This window comes from Prosopis cineraria, unplaced genomic scaffold (assembly GCF_029017545.1).
Source record: "Prosopis cineraria cultivar Desert tree isolate PC_DT_omini unplaced genomic scaffold, ASM2901754v1 PC6, whole genome shotgun sequence".
In the NCBI taxonomy this organism is placed as follows: Eukaryota; Viridiplantae; Streptophyta; class Magnoliopsida; order Fabales; family Fabaceae; genus Prosopis; species Prosopis cineraria.
In genome coordinates, this window is record NW_026555337.1 from 17,291,617 (window position 1) to 17,316,072 (window position 24,456).

At 34.5% G+C, this 24,456-nt stretch overlaps 1 protein-coding gene across 1 annotated transcript; it reads right to left on the bottom strand.

Moving 5' to 3' along the window:
• Positions 1-2,543: 2,543 nt before the first annotated feature.
• LOC129313951 (uncharacterized) lies at positions 2,544-6,506 on the bottom strand. Its single transcript, XM_054957337.1, has 5 exons — positions 6,411-6,506; positions 6,032-6,337; positions 5,875-5,964; positions 4,687-4,749; positions 2,544-2,768 (listed from the first exon to the last, which is right to left on the bottom strand). Exons 1-5 carry the CDS (start codon positions 6,504-6,506, stop codon positions 2,544-2,546), a joined length of 780 nt encoding a protein of 259 aa, XP_054813312.1.
• Positions 6,507-24,456: the final 17,950 nt, after the last annotated feature.

The following is a 24,456-nucleotide window of genomic DNA, read 5'->3' on the forward strand; positions in this document are numbered from 1 at the left end:
ACATATAGAAGCCTCAGGGAGGCCGTCAAGATTACACGTTTGAATAATAGTCATATTGTGTCTTTTATGAATGGAGAGGATAGAGATTATGCTTTCCAAGAAGGACCTTGGATTAATTGATTACCACTATCTCTTGGTACAACGATGGAGACCAAATTTTAATCCCCGAAAAGTAGATACGCAAAAACGGATTGCAGTTTGGATTCACATTCCGGATTTACCTGTGGAATTTTATAATGTTGAGTCACTGTGGATGATTGAAAGTATGATTGGAAAGTCTCTTAAGATAGATCTCTCACCTTCTATCTATGATAAAGGTGGTTCTGCATGTATTTGTATTGATATAGACATAAGATCAAATAATTGTTTATGAAGACCTTCACCATGTTTGTTTTCATCGTGGCATGGTCATCAAGCCACAGAGTATCCGTTAATGCAGGGGTCGTCTGGGACTATAAATTAGAATTCTTCATCTTTGTTGGATGGGAAGGAATCGTTGGACAGTACTGATGATCAGAGGGTTGGCCTCTGACAATGGAAGCTACGGCAATGATGGAGCTTAGAAGAAAGGTGATGGAGTTTGGGCCGGGGAATTTGGTTCAACGTGATTTTCACAAGCACTTGAAGCAAGTCGACATAAAGGGATTTGCAAAGAATAATCAGCCAAAGAATCAGCATGGCAATAAGATTGTGGGATCAATAGGCACAAATCTCAAGGGCCAGGGTCGAAAAAGGAAATGAGGGGCGATATAAATTTGGAAAGGATATGGGAGTTAGAAATTTTGAGCATGTTATAAATACAAGTGATCCTAAGGCGTGGGTCCCAATTAGCAGCAACAGAAAGGGTGAAGGTTTTGGGCCTAAGTTTGAGGCCCATAGTTGATGCTAATCCAGTTGATTTCTTACAACATGAACTTCAAGATGGACCTTTAGTGGATTGAGGAAGAGATGGCACACTTCTATTGTCAAAGTCATCTTTAATGGACGTTGAGGAGAATTCTGAGATGGGCCTACCGTCCAAAGAGTGCTGGAGTTTGGGTATGGAACATAATTCAAGTGCTCTTCAACTCAAATTCAAGTCATGTGGGCTTGAACTCGTTAAATCCAAAATTTTCAGCATTAATTCCCAGGATGTATAACACATTATGGCCAAGGATAATGAAAACATGGAGACACTAGTTCTCTTTCTAAGGGGCAAGCAGTCCTTTCTCAAATTGTTTCTTAATGAATTGCATGGTTTGGAATTTACGTGGTACAGCGGCAAAGTCTTTTTCAAACCTCGTACATGATTTAAGGAAACATTAGTCTCGATTTTTTTGGCTATTATTGAACCTGGCCTACTAATATAAAAGCTGTGAGTGTATTAAAGAAGCTTGGGTTTTCTTCCTTTGATTTGGTTGACGCAGAGGAGTTTAGTGGAGGAATTTGGTGCTTGTGGGATAATAAATTCAAAGCTGTGGAGATAATTTTGCGTCATCATCAATTTATTCTTTTAAAGATTGAAAGTTTCAGGAACAGAAAATGGTTTCTTACCATTGTATATACGAGTCCAAATGTTGTGTGTTGATGGGAGCTGTAGCATGAATTGATTTGTTTGGAAAGTCAAATTCACCTTGATGCTTGGATAATTAGTCGAGACTTTAATGCAACTCTGTTAGGGAGTGAACGCCATTCTCTTGCCATCTCCAGAACTTATCTTACTGTGTGGATGAAATAAGGCTTTAATTTACATTGGGTGAGTTCATTAGTCCCCCTTTCACCTGGAAGCGTGGTAGCTGTGTGGTAGTTGTGAGGCCTGTCTTGATCGCTTTCTAGCAAATGAACAAGGGATGAGGTTGTTTCCTAATGCTAGTGTAACTACAAAAAAGAGCAATTTAAAATGGGTTCCAAATTTGTCTCTAAGTGGGTAAAAATTCATGTCTAACTGTGTAGAGATAGATTTTCAAGCGTATTTAAAAGGGACGTTGCTAAATATTTAAATAAAGATTTTAAGGTGTGTCTCTAAATAGAGATGCTAAGGTTCCATTGCTAATATAAAATAAACCGTCTCTAACAAAATTTATTATCTATTGCCCAAAATGGATAAAAAGAAAAGTAAAAAATGTTAGCGGCGGAAGTTTTATGTCTCTAAATCTGTCTCTAAACATTTGAAATGAATTTATATTAGAGGCAAAAAATTATTCATCCCTAAATAGGGATTATTTCAAAATGATTTTAGGCCATCTCTAAATATGAACAATATTAGAGATGAATATAGATGCGTCTCTAAACCTGTCGCTAATGCCGTGTATTTTTTTTTTCAACTATTATTTTTTTTACTACAATTGTCTCATGATAAAACCTTTTACCTTGCACAAAACCAAAATTTAAAATAAACCAACAAATTGTCAACCATATTTTCAATTAAAACCAACATATTTTGATACATAAAACTATATCAGAATAACATATATCTTCATGCATAAAACATATAAAAAAATAACAAGTATCAAGTAGTTGTCAACTAACATATTTCCACATACGCATAGGTATAATAAAAGTAATCATATATTAGCTTGCAAATCCTCATCCAAATGATTGCTGTTAGAAGAGTCGCCTACATCATATGCTTGACCATGTGTAGGATCATTATCTAGAGGGTCTTGAGAAGGAGAATTAACAATAGGATTGATTTCAACGTGCTCAACAACTACACTCATAATTTCCTTATTTTGTTTCATCTCCTTAGTCAACTTAAATATTGTTTCCTGCATGTTCTCATACTCAGACTGGGAAATTGTTCAAGTTATGTCATTACTGCATCCTTCAACGTAGATATAGTTGGAACTCTACTTCTCAAGTCTTAAATATGTGCTCATTTTTGTGTTTTCCACCAGAAACTGAAAGAAACAATTGGTTATCCGAGATAGAGGAGATGTGACTTTCAAAATTCCCTTCTTTTGACATGCTTGAGCTTTTCCCTTCCTTCCTTTTATGAAATTTTTCCTAAAAACAGCGCATATAGTCAATGAATGTTTTGCACTTGCCAAATTTTAAATCTGATCATCCCCCTATCTTGCTTAAAAGCGAGGAGGGTTGATTTGTGCAAGGAGAATGTTCTTTTTGTCTTATTGACTCTTGGGTGCTACATTATAATTTTAACGATTTGGTTACAAAAAATTGGAGCACGCAGTTAGAGTGGAATGATCATATTTCTCACTTTGCTAAGTCTTGCAAGGATTGGAATAAAAAATTTTTTGATTATACTAAAATATGAAAGAAATGGTTTTTGAGAAGACTAGATGGAATCACGCATGCTATCGCTAAAGACTGTATCGTCGCTTACTTTTAGGAGTGGCAAAAAGAACTTTGGAAGGAGTCGGAAGAAGTTATTATTCAAGACTCCTTTCTTTAGGCTTAAAAGGCTAGATTAAGGTGGCATTTGTTTGGAGACTGTAATACAAAGTTCTTTCATTGTTATGCAAATCAGAGATGCAAAATTAATAAAGTTGAGGCTTTGAAAGGGGATGATCGCAGTTCGCATCATGACCAGGAACTCATTAAAAATATGACTGCTAATTATTTTTCCTCCTTGTTTTAAGAAGAGAAGGAAGATATAGTTCTTGTTGTTAGTGATATTTCTTATCCTCCATTTGATCAATCTAGTTTGAAGCAATGTGCTGCTAGGTTTTATGAATGGAAAATAAAAGAAGCTCTGTTTGATATGGGGCCTCTCAAATCACCTGGGCCGATGGATTTAATGCTCTTTTTTTAGCATCAATGGGATAGGATTGGAAAATCTATCTCATACTATTAATGGCATTCATAGTACATTTATTGTTCTTATCTCGAAGAAGAACCCCCCTAAAGTCACTTAGGGACTTGAGACCTCTAAGTTTGTGTAATATGATTTACAAAATTATAACTAAGGTGATTTCAAAGTGACTTCAAACCTTTCTCCTTCAAATTATATCTTTGAATCAATGTAGCTTTATCCTAGGGCAGCATTATTCAGAAAACATCATTGTAGCCACTACCACAGAAAATACCCATACTTGATGCTTATTTTTCCCAATAGTTGATGGTTTTTAACCGTCAAGTAAGGGTGCGAGATATATTAAAGAAATAATACTTGACGGTTAAAAACCTCAAGTATTAATCTTATACTTGACGGTTATTTGAAAACAACCGTCAAATATATGAAGTAAATATGTACTTTTCAGCATAAATACTTGACGCTTGTTTTATGGCCAATGTTCTTTTGGCCATAAATACTTGACGCTTGTTTCCTTATAACCATCAAGTATTTACAAATACTTGATGCTTGTTTTGAAACAAGCGTCAACTATATTGATACTTGACGGTTATTTTGAAATAACCGTCAAATATTAATGACATAATTTTTTTTATATGGTAGCTGCTTTTAAAGCAGCCCCCTGTATAAAGATACAGATAAAGATAAAAAACAGCCAGCCAGCAACGAAAATAATGTAATATAATGAATGTTTGTAATAGTATCTCCTATCTAATTAACATAAAAATTCATATACATTTAACCTTAAAATCTAAACTTATTTGCAAACTAATGTTTCAAAATTAAGTGGCCTATCCCATAAAAATTGGCCTAAAAATGTATATAAATGTAACTAACTATTGTACCGGCCTAACTACTATTGCTACCCACATATTGAAAACACATTGGGCCACCTCTTCAAGGACCTCTTCTACATGTGCAGTCATATAACGAACGCAATAGACATCCTCGAAGTACTGTAAGCAAATAGTTACAACAATTTCAAGTTAATAGGTAGCTAATTAAAATTGTTTAAAATTTATAATTGAAGTGTAATTAAATTTCATATATATACCTTGTTAGATAATATGGTAGGGGCATGAGTGATAATGTCCTTCATGAACTTCATCAAGCAATAACCACAGTCATTGCTCTGATCTGGCTGGAATGGACACTATAAAAAAACACATCAATGAAATTGCAAAATATAATGAGATAATTTCTTGATTAAAAACTTGACCAATTAAATGAATACCTTAACAGTGACCCATTTCTCTAAGATTTAAATGCCCTCATCTTAGGGGACACAGTCATGTCGGTCGCAGTGCGATACAACACCACAGCTCTAAGAAGGAATTATGGGATGAATGTGAGAAATATATATGAATGAAAACTAAAATTAAAAAGAAATAACAAGTAAAAAAATCTAACTTACTCATTAAAAAGTACCACCATATCTTCCCTATTGCTTGGCTCTCCATTAAGGGGATCGAGATACCATATTGTTGGAGCAATGGGATTAACCACAATAAGCATCCAGTGTCCCCTAACAAGAAACAGCACATGTTACCAAACAAATAAATATAAAAAAATATTTACTCGTAACAAATATTAACAACTCACCCTTAGCAGTAAGGAGCGAGAAATAAAGTATCCTTCACTGCTCCCCTTTCTCGAAATTGATCCGAAAGCATTCTTGCTTGATTTTCAAGGGCTTCCTTTGTAATATTATTGTGGGGAGACATCATGAGGATTAACCAGCTTGATCTTTGACTCGAGGCCACCAGGAACCACGAATGAGGTATAAAGGTGACTTGGGTGAAAAAATATACAAGTTAATATGCTTGCATACTCACACACATAAATAATTCAAGAAATTAACTAATAAATGTTGAAGAATTACCTCATGTAGAAAGTCATCAAACTAGTGCTGCCATATCGTGCTTGAGGATTTCATTCAAAATTTCATCCCGAACGACTTCAAATGATGCTCTACCAAATAGCCCATCGTCAAAATTAATGATATCCCCTATCGGCTCTTGACGAATCATCCTCGTAGCCGAAGCATAGGTCTCAAGAGAGTCACGAAATTTGTTTTCTACAACAGGCATAGGCACTGCATGTTGCGAAACCGTGACTGACTCTTTAGTATGGCCCGACACCTTATCCTTCAATTTGCTTTTCCCCCTTGGCTATACAATGAAAAAGTTAGACATATATATATTAAAGATTTTAAATAATTATATAAATCATATATACCTTTTTCTTTGGTGGCAAGGGGTCCTTTGGCGGCTTTGGGTCCTTTGTCGGCTTTGGTGTACCAACCATAACAAGGTGGCTGGGCCATGCAACGAAGCTCCCCAACGCATCTCCTACCGTCTGCATCTCATCGGTAGGATAAGGTAATGGATACTTGGGGTCGATTGCAACAAGCAAGGAAACCCTAATGCAATCGGGCGGGAGGGGAAGGTTATGGATTGTGTCCCCGGCAATGTTATACACGCGTCCCGTTGCAACTACTTTGCGTGACGGATTGTCTGCTAAACAGTTGCAGTCATTCTCGCCCTAAATAAATGAAGAATGTTAGTTGTTTAGATAAAAAATTAGTTGAGCAAATTTAAAAGAGAAAATGCATTACCTCGGGTATTTTGTCTGAAGGGACTGTGCAGCTATCTTTTCCGCTGGGGCTAACGTCACCCAAAAGCCTCCCAGGGATCTGGCCCTTCAATAGCATGTCAATTAACTTTGCTTGGGCTTCTAGCTGTTGCTTCATAACAGCTTGCTCTTCTCTCAACTCTTGGACCTCGGATGAAGAAGCCGATGTTCGCTTCTTAATCTTGCCAAAGTATTGCTTCTTTGTGACACCAAGCCAACACCCCTAACACGACCAGGGTGGTCAGGGGTCCCCAACGCTCTAGCTAAGATATCCTCATGCTCAGAAGCTTGCCCTGTGATACTTCTTGAGAGAGGGAATCCTGTGAAAAGTAGAGCTAATTAGTATGCCTTTTAATAATCATTTATTAATTGATAGATAAGAATAACACTTACAATTTTTTCAGCAACCTCTTTCACACGAGGGTTGTCAATCACTCCATCTTTATTTGTTCGTGCCAATGCCCAGAGTCTTTGGCGGGATATAGTAACATCCGATCCCTCAGCCTCAACTTCTTTCTGCTCCACGCCTGCATACCCTAACCTCCCTGCTCTGTAAGGGTATTCATTCTTGGCCACTCTCTTCTTATTTTGGGCGCTCAGTTCCTTTAATCAATAACAAAAATATCCTGTTAGTACACATAGATATATTCAATAAAAGGCACTAAAATTTAAATTTTAGAAACATAAATACCTTAAATTCCTTCTCGCGAGAGAGACAACAAAAGCATCCCAATCTTCTTGCTTTACTAAAGGCTGTAATAGGGGAGGAACTTGGGCTACAAATTCAGCATCAGGGTCTTTCAAATATTTTTGTGTAATAAAATGTCTGAAAGACCGTAATGCCCTCCCAGCCTTTTGAAGGACAAAATCCTTCTTGCTCTCGTCTATTTCAAATCCTGACTGTAAAATAAAATAAATATGTTAGGTGCATCAATTTATAATATTATAATAGAATATAACTTAGTCAAATGCAACTTACAGATACAGTCTCCCAAACAATGTCCTTCGTGGCTTGATCAACTTTGCGCCAAGATTTCTGCGTGATAGGTACAGTTGTCTTTGCCACAACCCCAATATAACTTATAAACTTTGCAGATTTGATGGCTTGGCCTTTCTTGTTCCACTGCACTGATATTTTTTTCCCTGCTGCTCTTGTTTTTGTGACTTCTTCCATTATTGTTAGGCCTCGTATTACAATTTTTTTTGTGACAACGGAGCATCAGTAAAAGTTGTAGCGGGATCTGATGGAGGGATTTCAGTGGACTCAGAATCTGAAGCCATTTACCTGTAACACAATAAAATTCCAAAATTAATCAACCATGATTAATTCAAAAAATTAATCAACCATGATTAATTCAAATATAATCGACTATATTAATTCAAACATGAAACAAAAATGGCATAATTAATTCAAAGGTTACATGTTCAAGTTGCTCTTTTTCGTTTCCTTGACTTGGGTTTTTTACTTCCCCCTCCTTGAAATATTTTCTTCTTATGCTGAAATAATTTACCCCTCTTTGAAATCCAAATGCCTTCATTGTGATCATTTCTCATGTATAGAGCTTCATCAACAGTGTCGTTACTTTGATTTGATGTCCCTTCGAATGGGTCATCTTCAATTGCTACATTTTCATTTATTTTTTCATGTAACATAAGAATAGACCACCCCTTATTAGCAGGGTCAGGGACATAAAACACTTGTTTGGCTTGTTGCGCTAAAATAAAAGGCTCATCCTTATACCCTTCCTTGTTTAAATTGACTTGTACAAAGCCAAATTGGTAATCAAATTTCAAGCCATTTTTTCGATCAATCCACTTGCACCCAAAGACTGGAACTCGAAAGGATATGTAATCTAAATCCCATATATGCTCAATTACACCAAAGTATGACATGTTTGCATAGATAGGATTTTTATCCTTAGTGCTGGAAATATGCATGGAATGAGCTACAAGAGTTACACCACTATTTTGCATTGTGCTCCTATCATCTTGCTCCCTTGTATAAAATGTGTATCCGTTGACAAGGTAAGCAGTGTAAGAAATGGCCTGTCTGCTTGGACCGTTAGCTAACCATCTCAATTTGTTAGAAACTGAATTGGAATCAACATTTAACTTTTGAAGAATGTGCTCCTTAAACCATCTTGTAAAAGTTTTGTTGTGTTCCCTAGCATACCAAATTTCTGATTTATTGAGATTGTCCCTCCTAAGTTCAGCCATATGCTTGTCTACATACTCTTCAACCTCTTCAGTGTTGTGCAACACATATAAGTGGGCTTGCTCCCACTGTACACTATTCTACCCATATGTCGAGACTTTGGAAGTCCAACATAGCTAATATGACTCAGGTACTCAGTACAAAAGTCAACAGCCTCTTCACAAATATACCGTTCAACAATACAACCCTCCGGTCGACTTCAATTTTTCACATAGCCTTTCAAAATCTTCATATAGCGCTCAATAGGATACATCCATCTTAAATAAGCAGGCCCACACATTTGAACCTCCCTAACCAAGTGAACAGTTAGGTGGATCATAATATCAAAGAATGCCGGTGGAAAATACATCTCAAGCTCACACAGTGTTAATACAATTCGAGCTTGCAACCTTGGCAACTTATGTGGGTTAATCACTTTACTGCAAATGGACTTAAAAAACAAACATAACTTAGTGATCGTCCCTCGTACTTTAAGGGGTAAAATTGCACGTATAGCAACTGGAATGAAATCCTCCATTAAAACATGGCAATCGTGAGACTTTAAGCCCTTCAACTTCAAATCTTTCATTGATACAATATTTTTTATATTTGAAGAGTAACCCTCAGGAACTTTAACTACATTAAGGAACTCACAAAATGCAGTTTTCTCTTTCTTAGATAGCGTATAAGCTGCCGGAGGGAGAAAGGTACGGTTCCCCTTATCTTGGGGTGCTAATTCTTCTCTTATTCCTAAAGAGACCATGTCCAACCTTGCTTTTATGCCATCTTTTGTTTTTCCTGACACTTGGAGTAAAGTCCCAATAAGACTCTCACAGACATTTTTTTCAATATGCATGACATCAAGAAAATGCCGAACATCCAAGGTGGTCCAATAAGGGAGTTCAAAGAAAATAGATCTCTTCTTCCATCCGGTTGTCCCAAGGTGCCTTGCAAATGGTTTGCCAAATTCAATATCCAAATCCTTAATCTTCTCAAACAACTCATCACCAGTTAACGGCAAAGGTGTCTTACCTTCTTCTGGATTTCCATTGAACGCTTTTCTCAACCGCCGATAATGATGTTCTTGGTGTAAAAACCTACGGTGGCCGAGGTAAACATTCTTCATCCCATGTTGAAGCCTTATAGAATGTGTTCCCTCTTCACAAATAGGGCATCCAAGTTGCCCTTTAATGCTATACCCTGACAGATTGCCATAAGCAGGAAAGTCATTGATTGTACCGAAGAGCATAGCTCTTAAATTAAATCTTTCTTCTCTATACCCATCATATACCTCTATACCTGACTCCCACATGATCTTCAAGTCATCAATTAGAGGAGCCAAATATATGTCTATGTCATTCCCAGGTTGCTTGGGTCCCGCAATTAGCATGGACAACATCATATACTTGCGCTTCATGCAAAGCCATGGAGGAAGGTTATAAATCACCAAAATGACTGGCCAAGTGCTGTGGCTACTACTTTGAATCCCATGAGGATTCATCCCGTCGGTAGACAATGCAAGGCGTAGATTCCTACTCTCTTCCCCAAATTCAGGGTACTCATAATCAATCTTTCTCCATTGTGGAGAATCAGCAGGATGACGAAGCATGCCATCTTTTATCCTTTCATCCGCATGCCATGTTAAGTTTTTCACAATTTCTGCACTGCTATACATGCGTCTAAATCTAGGCACGATTGGAAAATACCATAGTGCCTTCACGGGACTTGATCCGTTCTGCTTGTAGCGTGAGGCATTACACTTCGGACACTCGGTTAACGATGCATATTCATTCCGAAATAAAAGGCAATCATTAGGGCACGAGTGTATCTTTTCATAACTCATGCCAATTGATCGCAATACTTGTTTTGCGTCATATGTTCGACAAGGAAGCTCATTTTCCTTAGGAAGTAATTCTACTTTCAAATACCCAAGCAACTCAGTAAAGCTTGCATCACTCCATCCATGTTTTGCCTTCATGTTGTACAATTTTAACACTGCTGACAACTTTGATGCACTACAACCAGCATACAACGGTGTCTCCGCATCACTTTTCAACTTCTCAAACATTTCTGGATAATCCTCGAGGTCCTCTTCAACTGCTTTGGCCATCTGTTCAAGACAATCTTCCTCAAGTGTGCATGTGTCAAAATCATCAGGAGATGATGCACAGCTTTCACTATGCTTCTGGCTGCAACCAATATCATCTCTTGTCTCTCCATGCATTGTCCAACACTTGTAACTTTGATCCATCCCATTAATCACGAGGTGTTCTTCACAAGTATCTGGACTAACCCGCTTCACAAGACCACACTTTAAACATGGGCAAACAATCCTAGTAGGATCCTCCGCATGCTTAACTGCAAGCTTAACAAAATTTGCCACCCCATCCCAATATTCCTTGGATAGACGATTGACAGACATCCATTCCTTATCCATAATTCCTAGAAAGATTAAGAGGAAATATGATTAGTGACTTTGACTACTCCTAGATAGTGGGAGAATTAGATACAAAGATCAATTAGTCAATAAGTCACTAACCACATGTTTGCACATTCCCTCTTTAATCTTGTTTAAAACTAATAATTATATTTTAATGCTAGCCATTGAAATAATTTCGACAGCATAACAACTTAAAAAAGAGAGTTTCCCGGGCCTTATCCCCTCTTCCTATTAATCTAAATGACAACAACAACAACATCCACAACAACAAACACATAAAGTTATATTCAAGAATAATTTAAAAAAAATTGATAGTATATATAACGGCTTAAAATGAGTATTACCAGGTCTTTATGCCTTTAAAAAAATCAAGTTATCCATAATGAGACTATATATGATCCAACAACAATAATAACAACATTAATAAGAAACTCAATTTTAATTAAAATCATATTAAACCACATCAAACACTATATAAATATCAATTTAAAATATCAAAAATATTAAAAACAAGGTAATTAGGTGGTATACTATTTTCATATCCTTAATGAATCTCCTCATATCAACAAAAAAATTGGATGATCCCTTAATTCAATAATTAAGTACCCAAAAACTCAAAACTTCAAACACTCACTGAGAAGAACAATAATGCAGATCAAAATAAATAACACAAAAATTATTTATTATGTATGAAAATCAAAATCAACAACCCATACATTCAAAATGAAGATTAATGATTGGGAAAGCAAGAACCTACCTCAACAAGAAGAGGGAACACCGACTGTGCAGAAAAACAGAGACGAGAGTCTGATGCAGAGTGATAGAGACCGAGAATCCCAACGAACGAGTGCCCACGAGACTTATGGAGGCCGAGAATCAAAAACCCCTCAAGAATCGAGACCGAAAACGTGTTTTTTGGCAGTTAGAGTGACGAAAAATGGGTTTCGGTGGCTCTGGGTTTGTTTCTGAAGACGAAGGATTTGCAGAAATGGAGAGCGAAAAAGAAATCTGGAGGGAATTTAAATGACAATACTTGACGGTTATTTCATAATAACCGTCAAGTATTACATATTTGACGCTTGTTTTAAAACAACCGTCAAGTATATGGCAGACAAACTTGACGGTTATTTCAAAACAAGCATCAAGTATGTGAAAAAATTTAATTTTTTTTCTACTATTAATTTGACGTTTGTTTATTGAAGACCGACGTGTAAATTTTTGCTTTATATGACGGTTATTTATAAAAAAGTCAAATATATATACTTGACGGTTATCTTTAAATAACGTCAAGTATTTACTTAAATATTTGACGCTTGTTTCGTAGAAACCGTCAAGTATTCTCCACCTTTTTTATTTGTCATTTTTTTAAATAAACATCAATTATAGGGCGTCAATTATACATCTTTCTATAGTAGTGATAGCCTAGGAGGTTGTTCACTCTATAAGATACATGAAAGGAAAGAACGGGTTTATTGTAATTAAGATTGATTTAGAAAAGGTTCATGATCGGGTTCATTGAAAATTTTGTAGAGAAATGACTTTAGGAATTACAGCTTCCTCGAGCTATGATTGAACTTATATATGTGACTATCTATTGTTGAGATGCAAAGTCTTTGGAACAGGGCTAAAGTTGACTCCTTTAGACCCTCACATGGGGTTCGTCAAGGTGATCCTATATGTTCATTTCTCTTTGTAATTTTATGGAGAAGTTGGCCCATATTATACAATCCAAGATGAATTTGGATGATTGGAAGCTAATTCATCTCGCTGAGATAGGCCTTCCTATTTCTTATCTCTTTTACACATATGATATTATTTTATTTACTGAGGTGAGTCTTCAACAAGCTGAGATGATTAAATCTTTCCTTGAGATGTTCTATAAAGCTTTTCAGCTCAAAGTAAACTCTTTGAAGACTCATATATTTTTCTCTAATAATGTTAATCATAACAGATGCTTTGAAATTAGCTCATGCTTGGTTTTTTCTTACACCATGGGCTTGGGTAAATATTTTAGGGTCCCTCTACTTTGCCAAAGAGTAAACAAAGAAACTTTTCATGAGAATATTGACAAAGTGAAGACTAGATTTACTAGATGACAACTTAGTTCTCTTTCACTCATTAGTCGTAATACTCCAGTATCCTCAATAACATTAGCCATTCTAGGTCATGTCACGCAAACCTCTATGTTTCATATTAGTACTTGTGATGCCATTAATAAATGTAACATGGATTTCTTGTGAGGCAACTCAAATAGACAAAGGAGAACATATTTAATGGCTTAGGATGAGGTGTGTAAACATAAGAAGCAAGGGGGCCTTAATTTAAGACATGTAAATAACCAAAATTTTACCCTACTTATGAAGCTTGTATGGGGTCTATGTAAGAAACATGATAGGTGTTAGGTTAAAATAGTGAGAAATAAATACAATTATAGGGAGGACTTGATTCCTAAGATTAACGCCAAACGCTCAGGGTTTAATCTTTGGGTAGGCATAAAAGCTACTTGGAAGAAGGTTGAAGCAGGCTTAGAACATAATAGTTATAACTCAATGGTTTGTTGGCAAGGAGAAAAAAATGACTTGTTCTCAATTAAATCTGCATATAACATGCTTTCAAGTAACTTAAAGCAATTAGATCGTGGATGAGCCAAAGTTTGAAAGGTATAAGTTCCTCACCATTGCTACTACTTCTTGTGGCTCATATAGAGAATGGTTTCTAACTAATATTGCTTAGAAAAGGCATGAAATTTGTGCCAATGATGGGTGTCCGATGTGCAATAAAGGGTTGGAAGACATCATCAATGTGCTTATAGACTGTGCTCAAACAAAATTGATATGGTAGAAGCTAATTTCATTATCAACCTAGTCTCAATTCAAGACTTCAAATTTATGAGACTTGTTATTGATGAATATTTCAAAGAAATAGAGTAGTTCTAAGAGGAGTTAGGGTTGTTGTTCAGAGTGATTTGTTGGGGTCTTTAACACCACCACAATACCTTTGTTTTTGAATGACAGTTGATTTAGCATGATGATGTTTTTGCTCAAGCACAAGTGATGATAGAGTCCTTCAATGATATGAAAAGGTGGTTAGCAACCTCTACACCTGACTCTACTATTATTGTGGGAAGGATGACAAGATAGACAGCACCATAGAAGGGATGGTTCAAGTTGAATGTTGATAGAGCTTTTATTTCATTAGGACATGCTATAACTTGCAATAGACTAATTCATAATGACAGGGGTTAGTTTTGAAATGGCTTTATCTATGTTTTTGATAAAGGTGATTGTTTAACCATTGAAGTATAGGCTTGCTTGTTGGTCTTTTATTGAATTGAGATGCTGGTTTTCATATAATTTTGCTTGAATTAGATTCTACTAATGTTTTAGAACTTTTTCTTCATGCACTTAATCCTGAACATCATGACTATGCCCTCATGACAAGATTGGGAGGTTCAAGTGTAGCATGTTTAGGGCAAGGGCAACATAGCTACTGACTTCTTAGCAAAACAAGGACTGGTTGCTCCTCTTGGGTTTCATGCAATCATGCATCCATCTAAGGAGTTTCATGGGTTTACTGATTTGAATTGGCCTAATAAGGCTTGTATGGATTTTGTTAGGTAACTGTGTTATCTCCTAGTTTATATATATATATATATATATAAAGATATATTCAATCTAGAAATCATAATATGAAACCTTCTTAGAATCCATTTGTAATGGATCTAAAAATTTAAAAAAAATGCACAAATAGCTGATTCAGCCAGATTGAAGAACATGACCAAATAATGGAGAACACACAATCATTCTAAAAACTATAAACACAACCCATTCTATGAAATTGAAGCAACAACAAACAAAACCGCAATATTGCCTTTAACATTAAGAGGTGTGTGACCAAGTTCATCCAACTCAAATAGAACAAATTGAAACAATGTAACAAAGCAAAATCAAAATCAAAGAGAAATTAGAAAAATCCCAAAATAAATCTAGAAAAAAAAATCCCTGAATAGATTTCTTCATGCTTTATATATGCCAAGCACTGCAATAACAATAGCTAGATGAATGATAACGATAAAGAAGAAGGGGGATGGCGAGGTGGAGCGACTGGATGAAGTTAGATGGCGTGAGGAGGAGAGAAAATTGTGAGTGGTGATGGAGCAACAGACCAACCCATGATCGACGATAATGAATGATTTGAAACCTAATCTAGAGCAGGAGAGCAACGATGATGGATGATATAATATCCATATTTGCTTTAGTGATATAGAAAAGGGTTAAGAGAATATTTAAGGTCTAGAAGTAGTGACAGTAGAGGAAGAGGAGGCGGTCAATAATGGGGGAAGGGGACAAGGTGATGACATAGATAAGGTAGATAAATAGGATGGCCTAAGAGAGGGGGCATGATGAGGTGGAAAGGCATCCAAATATTTTGTTTAGGGTTAAGATTTATTTTTACCCTTTAACTTTATTTTTTATGAATACTAGACATCCTATATTGATAAGTGGGATAATTTTTTCCCTAGATCATTTTTCCAAGAAGCCAAAAACCTCCTTTTTTTAATCACTTGTTAACTTTTTCCTTTTTTTTACTAATGTGGCATCAATATGGGGCCCACGTGCAATAACAAATAGGACTCTGACTATATTCTTTAGTGCTAGTTTGCCATTAAACTCTTTTTTCATGGAGTGTTGAGCACCTTAAAGTATTGTTAAAATAAAATTTACTCCCTCCAGTCTACAATATTAGATACTTTCTAGAAGGAAATTATAGCCCATAATATAAGTCATCAAGAGATGATGACTTTGCATTTTACATTTAAGTTCCCAAAATACCCTTAGTCCTTTAATGTTTTTGACCTACCTGTCTTATATTCAACTTCGGCTTATCTCTCTCTCTCTCTCTTCAAATCATGCTTTGTCTCTCACTGTCTTCAGTCTCTGCCATCGATCACGTCTATCATTCTTCCTGTTAGCTCTTGCCTCATCATTAATCATCTTTCATTTCTCACTTTCCTCTTCTATTGTGGTCCGCCTCAAATTCACAATTAAAGGTGTAGTTTGAAATATCAATAGATCTTCGCCGTTCAAGCTCAATGGAAAAAGGTTTTGAAGATCTATCATGGGATGAGTTAATAGGCTATATAGTCAACAATTCTCTTGATGGGGAAGAAGATATACCCTAATTCAACTTCTTTGAAGAGGTAACCTCTCTGAATTGAAAGATTTTGTGGGCACCTTGTCCAAAGGATTCTTCGCTTGAGTCTTTCAATTTTTTTAGGTTGAGGTAGTGTAGCAAAATCAAATCCAATCCTTTGATTTGAATGAAGAGGCAACGAAGGACGGTGAAGAAGTGAGCAATGACGAGATAATGGCAACAACATATTTAACTGAGGAAGAGAAAGAAAAACGAAAAAGTTTGTCCACCCATTTAATATGAACAAGTTTCCATTTCCAGAGGAAGATTATGCACATCTAGCCAAGGAAGAGAAAAACCGTAAGCAATCTGTGCACAACACTTTGCATTATATGCTTTGATTAATATCAAATTTATAGGCCTTCTGTAGTTCTGTGTAATTTTGGTTAGCCCAAACTTTAAGCCTATTCTGGTCAATGATGAATGTTAAGCTTATTCTGATAAATGATAGTTAATTTTACTTTGGTTAGGCTAAAGTTGCATGTTGATAATCTTCTTTTCTAGTTGGTTTGATGGATGAATGTATCGACATTTTGGCCACTTCTGCATCTCTATTATGTTAGAATGATGGATGATGATATTTAAACTAATGACAAATATTTGAATTAGTAAGGTTTTTTTTTTATACTATACACGATGGCTAAATTACACTATAGTATGCTTGGTCCTAATTACACATTTTGTGATACTATACACATTACTTAGTACACTTACTTGAATGTTAAAAGCTATAACTTTATATTTTAGCCATTTTTGCATCTCTGTTATGGTAGGGATTGCATGTAGCTAGGAAAGGAGATGCAGAATCAATCTCTATTTGTGTTAGTCCTACCCCATAACCTTTTACACAACATTTTTGAAGTTGTAATTTATGAAAAGAACTTGTGAATTAGCTAGTTTACATCATTATACAACATTAATATGGAGGGCTTTTGGAAATTATAAATGGATATGCAGTGCTAATATACAATGCTGAATATTTAGTCCTTTCATAATTGTAGAGTTAATTTGAATCCTTAAAGATTTTTTTCTTCTTTTCATTTTCTCATAGATGAAGGCTTCTGTGATTTTATCCTTCTCTTTTAAAATGTGCAGTTGTTTTTTTTTTTTTGGGACAAATGTATAGTTCATACTTCATATACAAATTGTTGACAAACTATAAACTACCCACTTCATATATAAGTTGCTTCACTTACTACAAAATATTTACTGTTAATATTATGTGTTGCAATTTACATGAAAAAATGTAACAGAAAATATTAATGACCAAAATATTAAGGGTTCACAAAAATATCCACCCCTTAATCTAAATCATCCATCTACTTTTTCTAAGTGCTCCAATACTTTTTGAACTAGGTAGGGATCACACTTGAGTTGATTAGGCAATTCACCCCTTCTTTCCATCACATCCTTCTTCAAATGGCTTTGCTTGTACTTATTTGAACCTTTGTCCTTTATAATGTCACTCATAATAGCTTGTAGTATTAGGAAGATCCTATTCAATTGCTTGGATGTATAAACTTCAAATGAATTCTCCATAGTCTTGAGAAGGTCATCTATATTGTTAGGTGCCTCTTAGTGTTGTAGTGCTTAAATTGCTCTAAAGCGTCCAAGATCCAAAATGTTTAAATAAGGGGAGTTGGGGGGTTGAGAAATCAAGTGAATATCAAACCCACCATTACTTGCTACCATACAAAAATCCTCATCATTGTTATCAATATAACAAGGAGTATTATCTTGCTAAACAAACATGGTTTCATTTACATGACATGTTGGCCATTTGGCTTTGATTTATGGTAGCACTTTGTCATGACTTCTTTTGTAATTAAAGTAATTGGTTTTATTTCCATTGTGCCTCTGCTCCTGTTCACACTCCTTCTTGCTGCCTCTTTTCTAACAAAAGGGAACAAACCAATCTTTCCAGAGAAAATTTTATTTCTTTGTACATCAAACCTAGGTTAAGTCACAACAACTAGGAACATAACTTTATCAAATTCTTGTTTTTACATGTCCGATATGGTAGCTCCTCCCCTATTGCCTGGTAGTAGGTCTGGGATTTCTTTGTCATGTAAAACTATTTTTTATCAATATGGATTATGTTGTGCATAGATTGAAAAGTTGGGTCATTTAGTATACTTTATTGTTTTAGCATAGACAAGCACCATCTCAACCAAGCAAGCAGTTTTGCTCCTTCAAATATGGTTTAATTGTATTTGTGTGGCGCCATAGAACTCCTTTTTTTAAGTCTGATTAGTGACGTCTTGTTAACACCCAGCACACTTGCAAGAGACCTATAAGTAGTTCGTTGATGTACTGGAATTGCCATGACTTGTTGCATGTTCACATTAGGTCCCTTTCTTCCACACCTGCTTGTCTTTCTATGGCTTGCATCCCTTATTTCCTTAACTTGACGCCAAATGCGTTGAATGACTCTGATTGAAATTGAATATGCTGAAGCTATCTCTCTTGTTGTAATACTATTTAGTTTACCTTGATAGCTTGAGTTTAATAAGATCTTATAGATGGATACATGTTTTTCATTTGATAAGAACTTTCTTCTTTTACATGGTGGCTTCCTTAGTGATTCAATTGTATTGCGTCCCACATCTGTCTCTGTTTCAAAAGTTTAAAAATGTTAGATTTCTTGGTAGATCATAAAGTCTAATGAACTTTTTTTTTTGCAGAAAAAAATGCTTAAAGGATATGAAAAAGATGCAAGCAATAAACTCTAGCTACCTAGCAAGCAATAATTTCATTTCCACAGCATGGGTAAGTTTGGTCAGTGATGCTGAGCCCAGTATGGACAATTATGTTTTTCTCATTAATATAAATATTGACAAGTATCATTCTATAAATATACAATTGATTAGAAAGTCATATTTTCTATTAGTGTCTTCATTATTAGGTACTGTCCCAATTTTATCGCATGTGTATGTGATACTACTTTTTTTTGTTATAAAAAATCAGTTTGATTTTTTATACATCCATTTCATCTATTAAACTTGTTCACCTTTGCAGTTGTCAATTTGACCCTAGTTGATCTTCCAGGACTCACAGAAGTCGCTATGGGTGAGTTTCTAAGACTATGAAGATACCAATTTAACATAAATTGAATTTTTGAATAGGTTGTATTATAAATGCACAAATTAATGGCATTTTGTTGTCTGTGTATTGTAGAGGGTCAACCGGAAAGCATTGTACAGGACATCAAAAACATGGTTCGTTCATATATTGAGAAGGTAGTTATTCTTATACTTTTGAAATACATGCATAAAAAGACTTTGTCACTTTCGAAATAAATTTGTTTGCCATTTTTTTGAGATCTCTACATTTGGTATGTGAATTTTCATATGGAAACTAGTTCTGAAATTCCTTGGTTAATTGGCAGTCAGAAAACAGAGGCAGAAACTTTATTACTGCAAAAAGAGAAAATGTCCATCATTTGGTATGCGTATTTTCATATGGAAACTAGTTTTGAAATTCTTTAGTTGATTAGCAGTCAGAAACAAAGGCAGAAACTTTATTACTGCAAATTGAGAAAATATCCATAGCCTGCAGCAAGTAATCTTACTACAAATTGAGAAGATGTTGTATTGATTGCAATATTAAGAGATCAATTTCAGCATTTTAATCCCTCTTAATGTAAAAATTTATGTAAAAGTAGGCCTACACTTTTGTTACGCTTTTTTTGGTTATAGTTAAATTTAGCTGTCGAAGAACATTAAATACTGCACAAGCCTTCCATTTTGTTAGAGCAAATTGTTCCAATATTAGATCTTGACTTTCTTGATATATATTCTAGGCTACTATGCTTAAATCCATGTCATGGACAATACTTTTACTAAACCAAATTATTATTATGTTTAATCAACCTAAAATTCTCGTAGAGATCTTCTTAGTGCTCAAAAGCTACCATTGTTTTAGAGGACTATTTATCTTCTGATGAATTTTATGGGAATGGGTTTTTGAGACAAGTTATGGGGTTTTAGCAGGAATCTAGGGATCAAAAAGGGTTATGAGAAGAAGATGGAGTAAAGAGTCAAGGCAGTATGGTGTATACATAGTTATTCTATAAACAATGTATATGGTCAATTTGTTTGCTGATTGTTAACCAAAACATGCAAGAATACAATAAAATTTGAGTGTATTGTGACAGATCGGGAAATGGTGAGTAGTCAATCAAAGTGAGTATTACATTGGTTATGTTTAATTAAAGGCTAAACCAATTATAGCAGCAAATGAAGAAAGTTAAACGGTGTTATCAAACACATATCAAGATTTTGTCTTTTTTTCCTGTTTTACATATGATAGTTACCATACCATTGAATAATCTCAAACTAGATAATGGATTTAGGTACTTCAATGTTCTCAGCAATAGTTTTTTCATGTATCTATAATTTACGAACAATTTTGGCCATGTTTCTGCATCTTAGGTTGCTGCACTGATACTAGAAAATACTTTCACATCAATATTGGATATGGCTGGTGTTTTATTACCTTTTTTGAAGTGGTTTATTTGAGGAAGCAGCTCTAAAGGTCTTAAAATTCTCAATTGTCTTGTACGCTCTCTATGGAATACTGCTGAGATTTTTGGCCAGGTGAGGCATGCTTCTATTGTTATATTTTCTCTTGCACAGATAAGATATGATAAATGATTAAATTAGTAGGTCGCTCACACATAAGGGTATGCATCTTTTCACTTTCTTGTGTAAAGTTTAGAAGTGTGTTTAAAGCCTCTCAAACCCAAGGGATGTTAATTTCTCTTTTGTCCCAAAAGGAATCATGCAATCTTTTGCTTCTAAGTCATTTTTCTTTTGTACATCTCTTGCTGAATTTTCAAATTTGGGCTTCACAGTTTTTTCGGTACCATCTTAATTCCAAGTCGAGCAACCCATCCTTTTTCTCTCTGGGTTGCAAGATTTGAGCAGGAACTTCATTACTATATTCTAAAAAGTTTTCGTTATGTCTTTCAAATTTTTTTATTTCAGAGTAATAACCAGTTCTTTATTATGTCCAATAGGTCGCCTATCCTTATAATCATAAGAGACTCCTCATAGACCCAAATCTAGCTCTACATGAATGTCTCATACAGGTTAGTTTCATATTTAAATGTATTAAGCTTTAAAGTGTTAAGTTTCATAGTTTTATTATTCATCTTTCTTTATAGGTTTTCACAATGTAAATTCTACATGGAGATATTCATGAGCTTCATAAAGAGAGAGATTCTTAGCATTTCCTTCTTCATTTATTGTAATATGTTGCTCTTCATTTTAATTGCTATCAAAGTGGACATTCTCACACATAGAAAGAGCATTTAAGTCCAAGGAAATGGTGCTGCTGTCCCCACTGTTTTTCTCATTGGCTGGAGCATTTAAATCAAAGGAGAGGAAACACTTTTTTGTGCTGGAAAAGTGTAGTTTCTATATCTTTCTTTTCTCTTTTTTTTATGTTATCTAATTTTAGAGGGATATAACTTTCTCAAAAAGTTCACCTGCCTCTAATTTTTCATTCCCACTAGAAAAAAGGCTTAGTTTTTCACTATAAAAGTCCCATACCTGTTAAAGCATGAGAGAGAAAATTTGAAAAATGATAATTTATTCACTAACTGTACTTTTGACATTTTCATTTTGAGAGTTGAATTTAGAATTTCATTCACAATTATTCTTTATACTTTTATTATATTGGTATTGGTGAGGTTAGTATAAATGACTTATAAATAAGACTGGAGGAAGTAATAAATATTATTAAAATATTAAATTTTAATATTTAATAATTTAAATATTATTATTTATAAACATTCATCCAAAATTTAAAAATTATTTTTAAATATTAACAATTGAAACTAGTTTTACAAAAATTTATAGATGACTTGTAAATTGTGTGTGTAGAGATTTATAAATAATAATACTAATATTTACAAATAAATTCATGAGCAATCTAGCAAGTTTGATTATTATATGAAATATTTAACTACCCCAAGTGCAGGACAAACACTCTTCCAAAAAAAAAAACCAACCAAGCGTGCCGTTGTTAGAAATAGCGCGGAGCTATATAGAAATTGCTTGCAAGTAAGCTAGAGTTGGCAGAGCCTACATAGAATTGTTTGAAGGGCTAAGGCCAAATATATCTATGATGGGATTACGTGCTATTTTGCTTGACAGGTTTATTCATGCATGAATGTGTTTCTAATGAATGATAAATCCTTTTCGGCTATGGTAGGTGCATCAAAGAAGTTCATTCATTTCCTACCATAGTAGATGTGGAACTTATTATGTTTAAACTACCTAGTTTAGTATTTCCTACTATGGTAGTTCACTGCATGACTTGAACTATTTTTCTACCATATTAGCGGCTCTATCATTTAAGTAATTTAATCTTTTATATCATGGTAGACTTAGGTATAGGTGAGTCCTTTACTACCTTGATATTGACAAATAAATTTGGATTAAAGGTCATTTTTATCTTTGAATTATACATAAAAGGTCATGAATACCTTTAAACTCAACTATGGGTCAATTCTGTCATTTAACTTTAAAAATTGTATTCCTCATCACTCTATATTTTTCTTATCATTAGTTGACAGTTAATAAGTCTCACATTATATTTTTTTTTAGTATTTTTTATTATAAAATATTTGAGTTGATGGGAAAAAATGACCCTTTAAATAGAAGTTGAAGGGAAAAAACCTGGTAAAAAATATTTAAAAATGGTGGGACCCATTAATAATTAATGAACGTTAAGTGTTTTTAACGTTAGGATAATGGCAGAGAAAATCTTTAAAGTTAAAGTATAGAATTGATCTATAGTTGAGTTTAAAGACACTTGTGACTTTATGTGTATAATTCAAAGATAAAAATGACTTCTAACCCAATAAATTTTACTCACATGACAAGTTTACCTAAGCTTTTAACAAGTGCACATTAGATTCTGATGATACCTTTTACATATTAAACCTTGCTGACAAGTTCCGTTTAATAATTTAGCAAGTAAACGCTAATGAAATAACGAGTTAATATCTTAACAAGTAAATGATTTGAAAACTGAAAAATTAAGATGACAACATATGTTGAATTTTGGATGATACTGTAAGAATTCACAGTGACTGGTGGTTCAGTGAAGGGACTTCGGTGGTTGCTGATGATGGTTTAGTGGTCAACGTCGAAGACTGTGGCGGAGGTGGATTTTTGTTTCCCAGAAAAAAAAAAGGGGCTTCAGTAGTAGTTAGATCTTTTCGCATGTCGATTTAATTTCATTTAAGTTTCTTGGTCATGCAAAGAAAATTCAGAATTGTTTAATCTTGTCTTCCAGATAATGTGATCCAGCAGTCCTTAAATGTGACTTGACCTTTTTAATACTACAGAAATATCATGTAGAATTAAGTTAGAAGCAAGCATTATAATAATTTAAAAGTAGATCTGCTGTGCAATATTTTAAAAACTAAATTGGAGGATCAATAGGTTACAAGTCTCATGGTTTAACTAATTAAACCAGTAACTAAATTAGTGATATAATAATTAAATAAAATATTTATATACATATATATTTAAAAATGGATCAAAACAATTCAACCATTCCGAATCTCAGAGTTTTTGCCTCAGATCTTCAAGAACTACTCTGGTCAAAGCAGGCCATCTCAAGTTAATTGCCAGAAAGGGCCAAATGATTGAAGTAGATCATTTTTTTTTTTTAGGTGATAGTTTAACCAATTCAACCATTTAGGTCGGCCTAAGTCTTAAAACAGTGCTACTGCATTATAAAATGCTATATATGAGATTTGCTCATCGTCTCAATATTTGTATGCCCTTTGTAATCTCATCAAGCCTCTATAATCTCATCAAGCCTCTATGGGCAATTTATATATCTGATGTTGTAATTTTTATATGTTGATATGATTTATTTTATTAATTAGTACGATTTATTTGTAGCCTTCAATTCAAAAAAATATAGATATATTTGCAACCCTCAAAAAAAGATTAAAAAATAGCATGCGCCAAAATCCTTGCTTTCCCTGGCCCCTACGTGGGGCTCCATGTTTATCTCAATACAAGGTGGGCTCCACATTTTGCATGAAGTCCAATGAATGAGATACATTGTGAATTGTGAATCATGCGAATTTTTCTCTGTTTTTTTTTTTAATATATAGATAATAAAGAATAAAGTTAGAAATAGTTAATGTCCAACAAGGGTAGAAAACCTGTAAAA

Coding starts and splice junctions, on each gene's coding strand:
- LOC129313951 (XM_054957337.1), bottom strand. CDS start 6,506: ATGCTATTGAAGGGCCAGATCCCTGGGAGGCTTTTGGGTGACGTTAGC. Junction 6,338..6,410: donor CTTCAGACAAAATACCCGAG/GTAATGCATTTT, acceptor TCATTTATTTAG/GGCGAGAATGACTGCAACTG. Junction 4,750..5,874: donor ATGCAGTGCCTATGCCTGTT/GTAGAAAACAAA, acceptor ATTTGCTTACAG/TACTTCGAGGATGTCTATTG.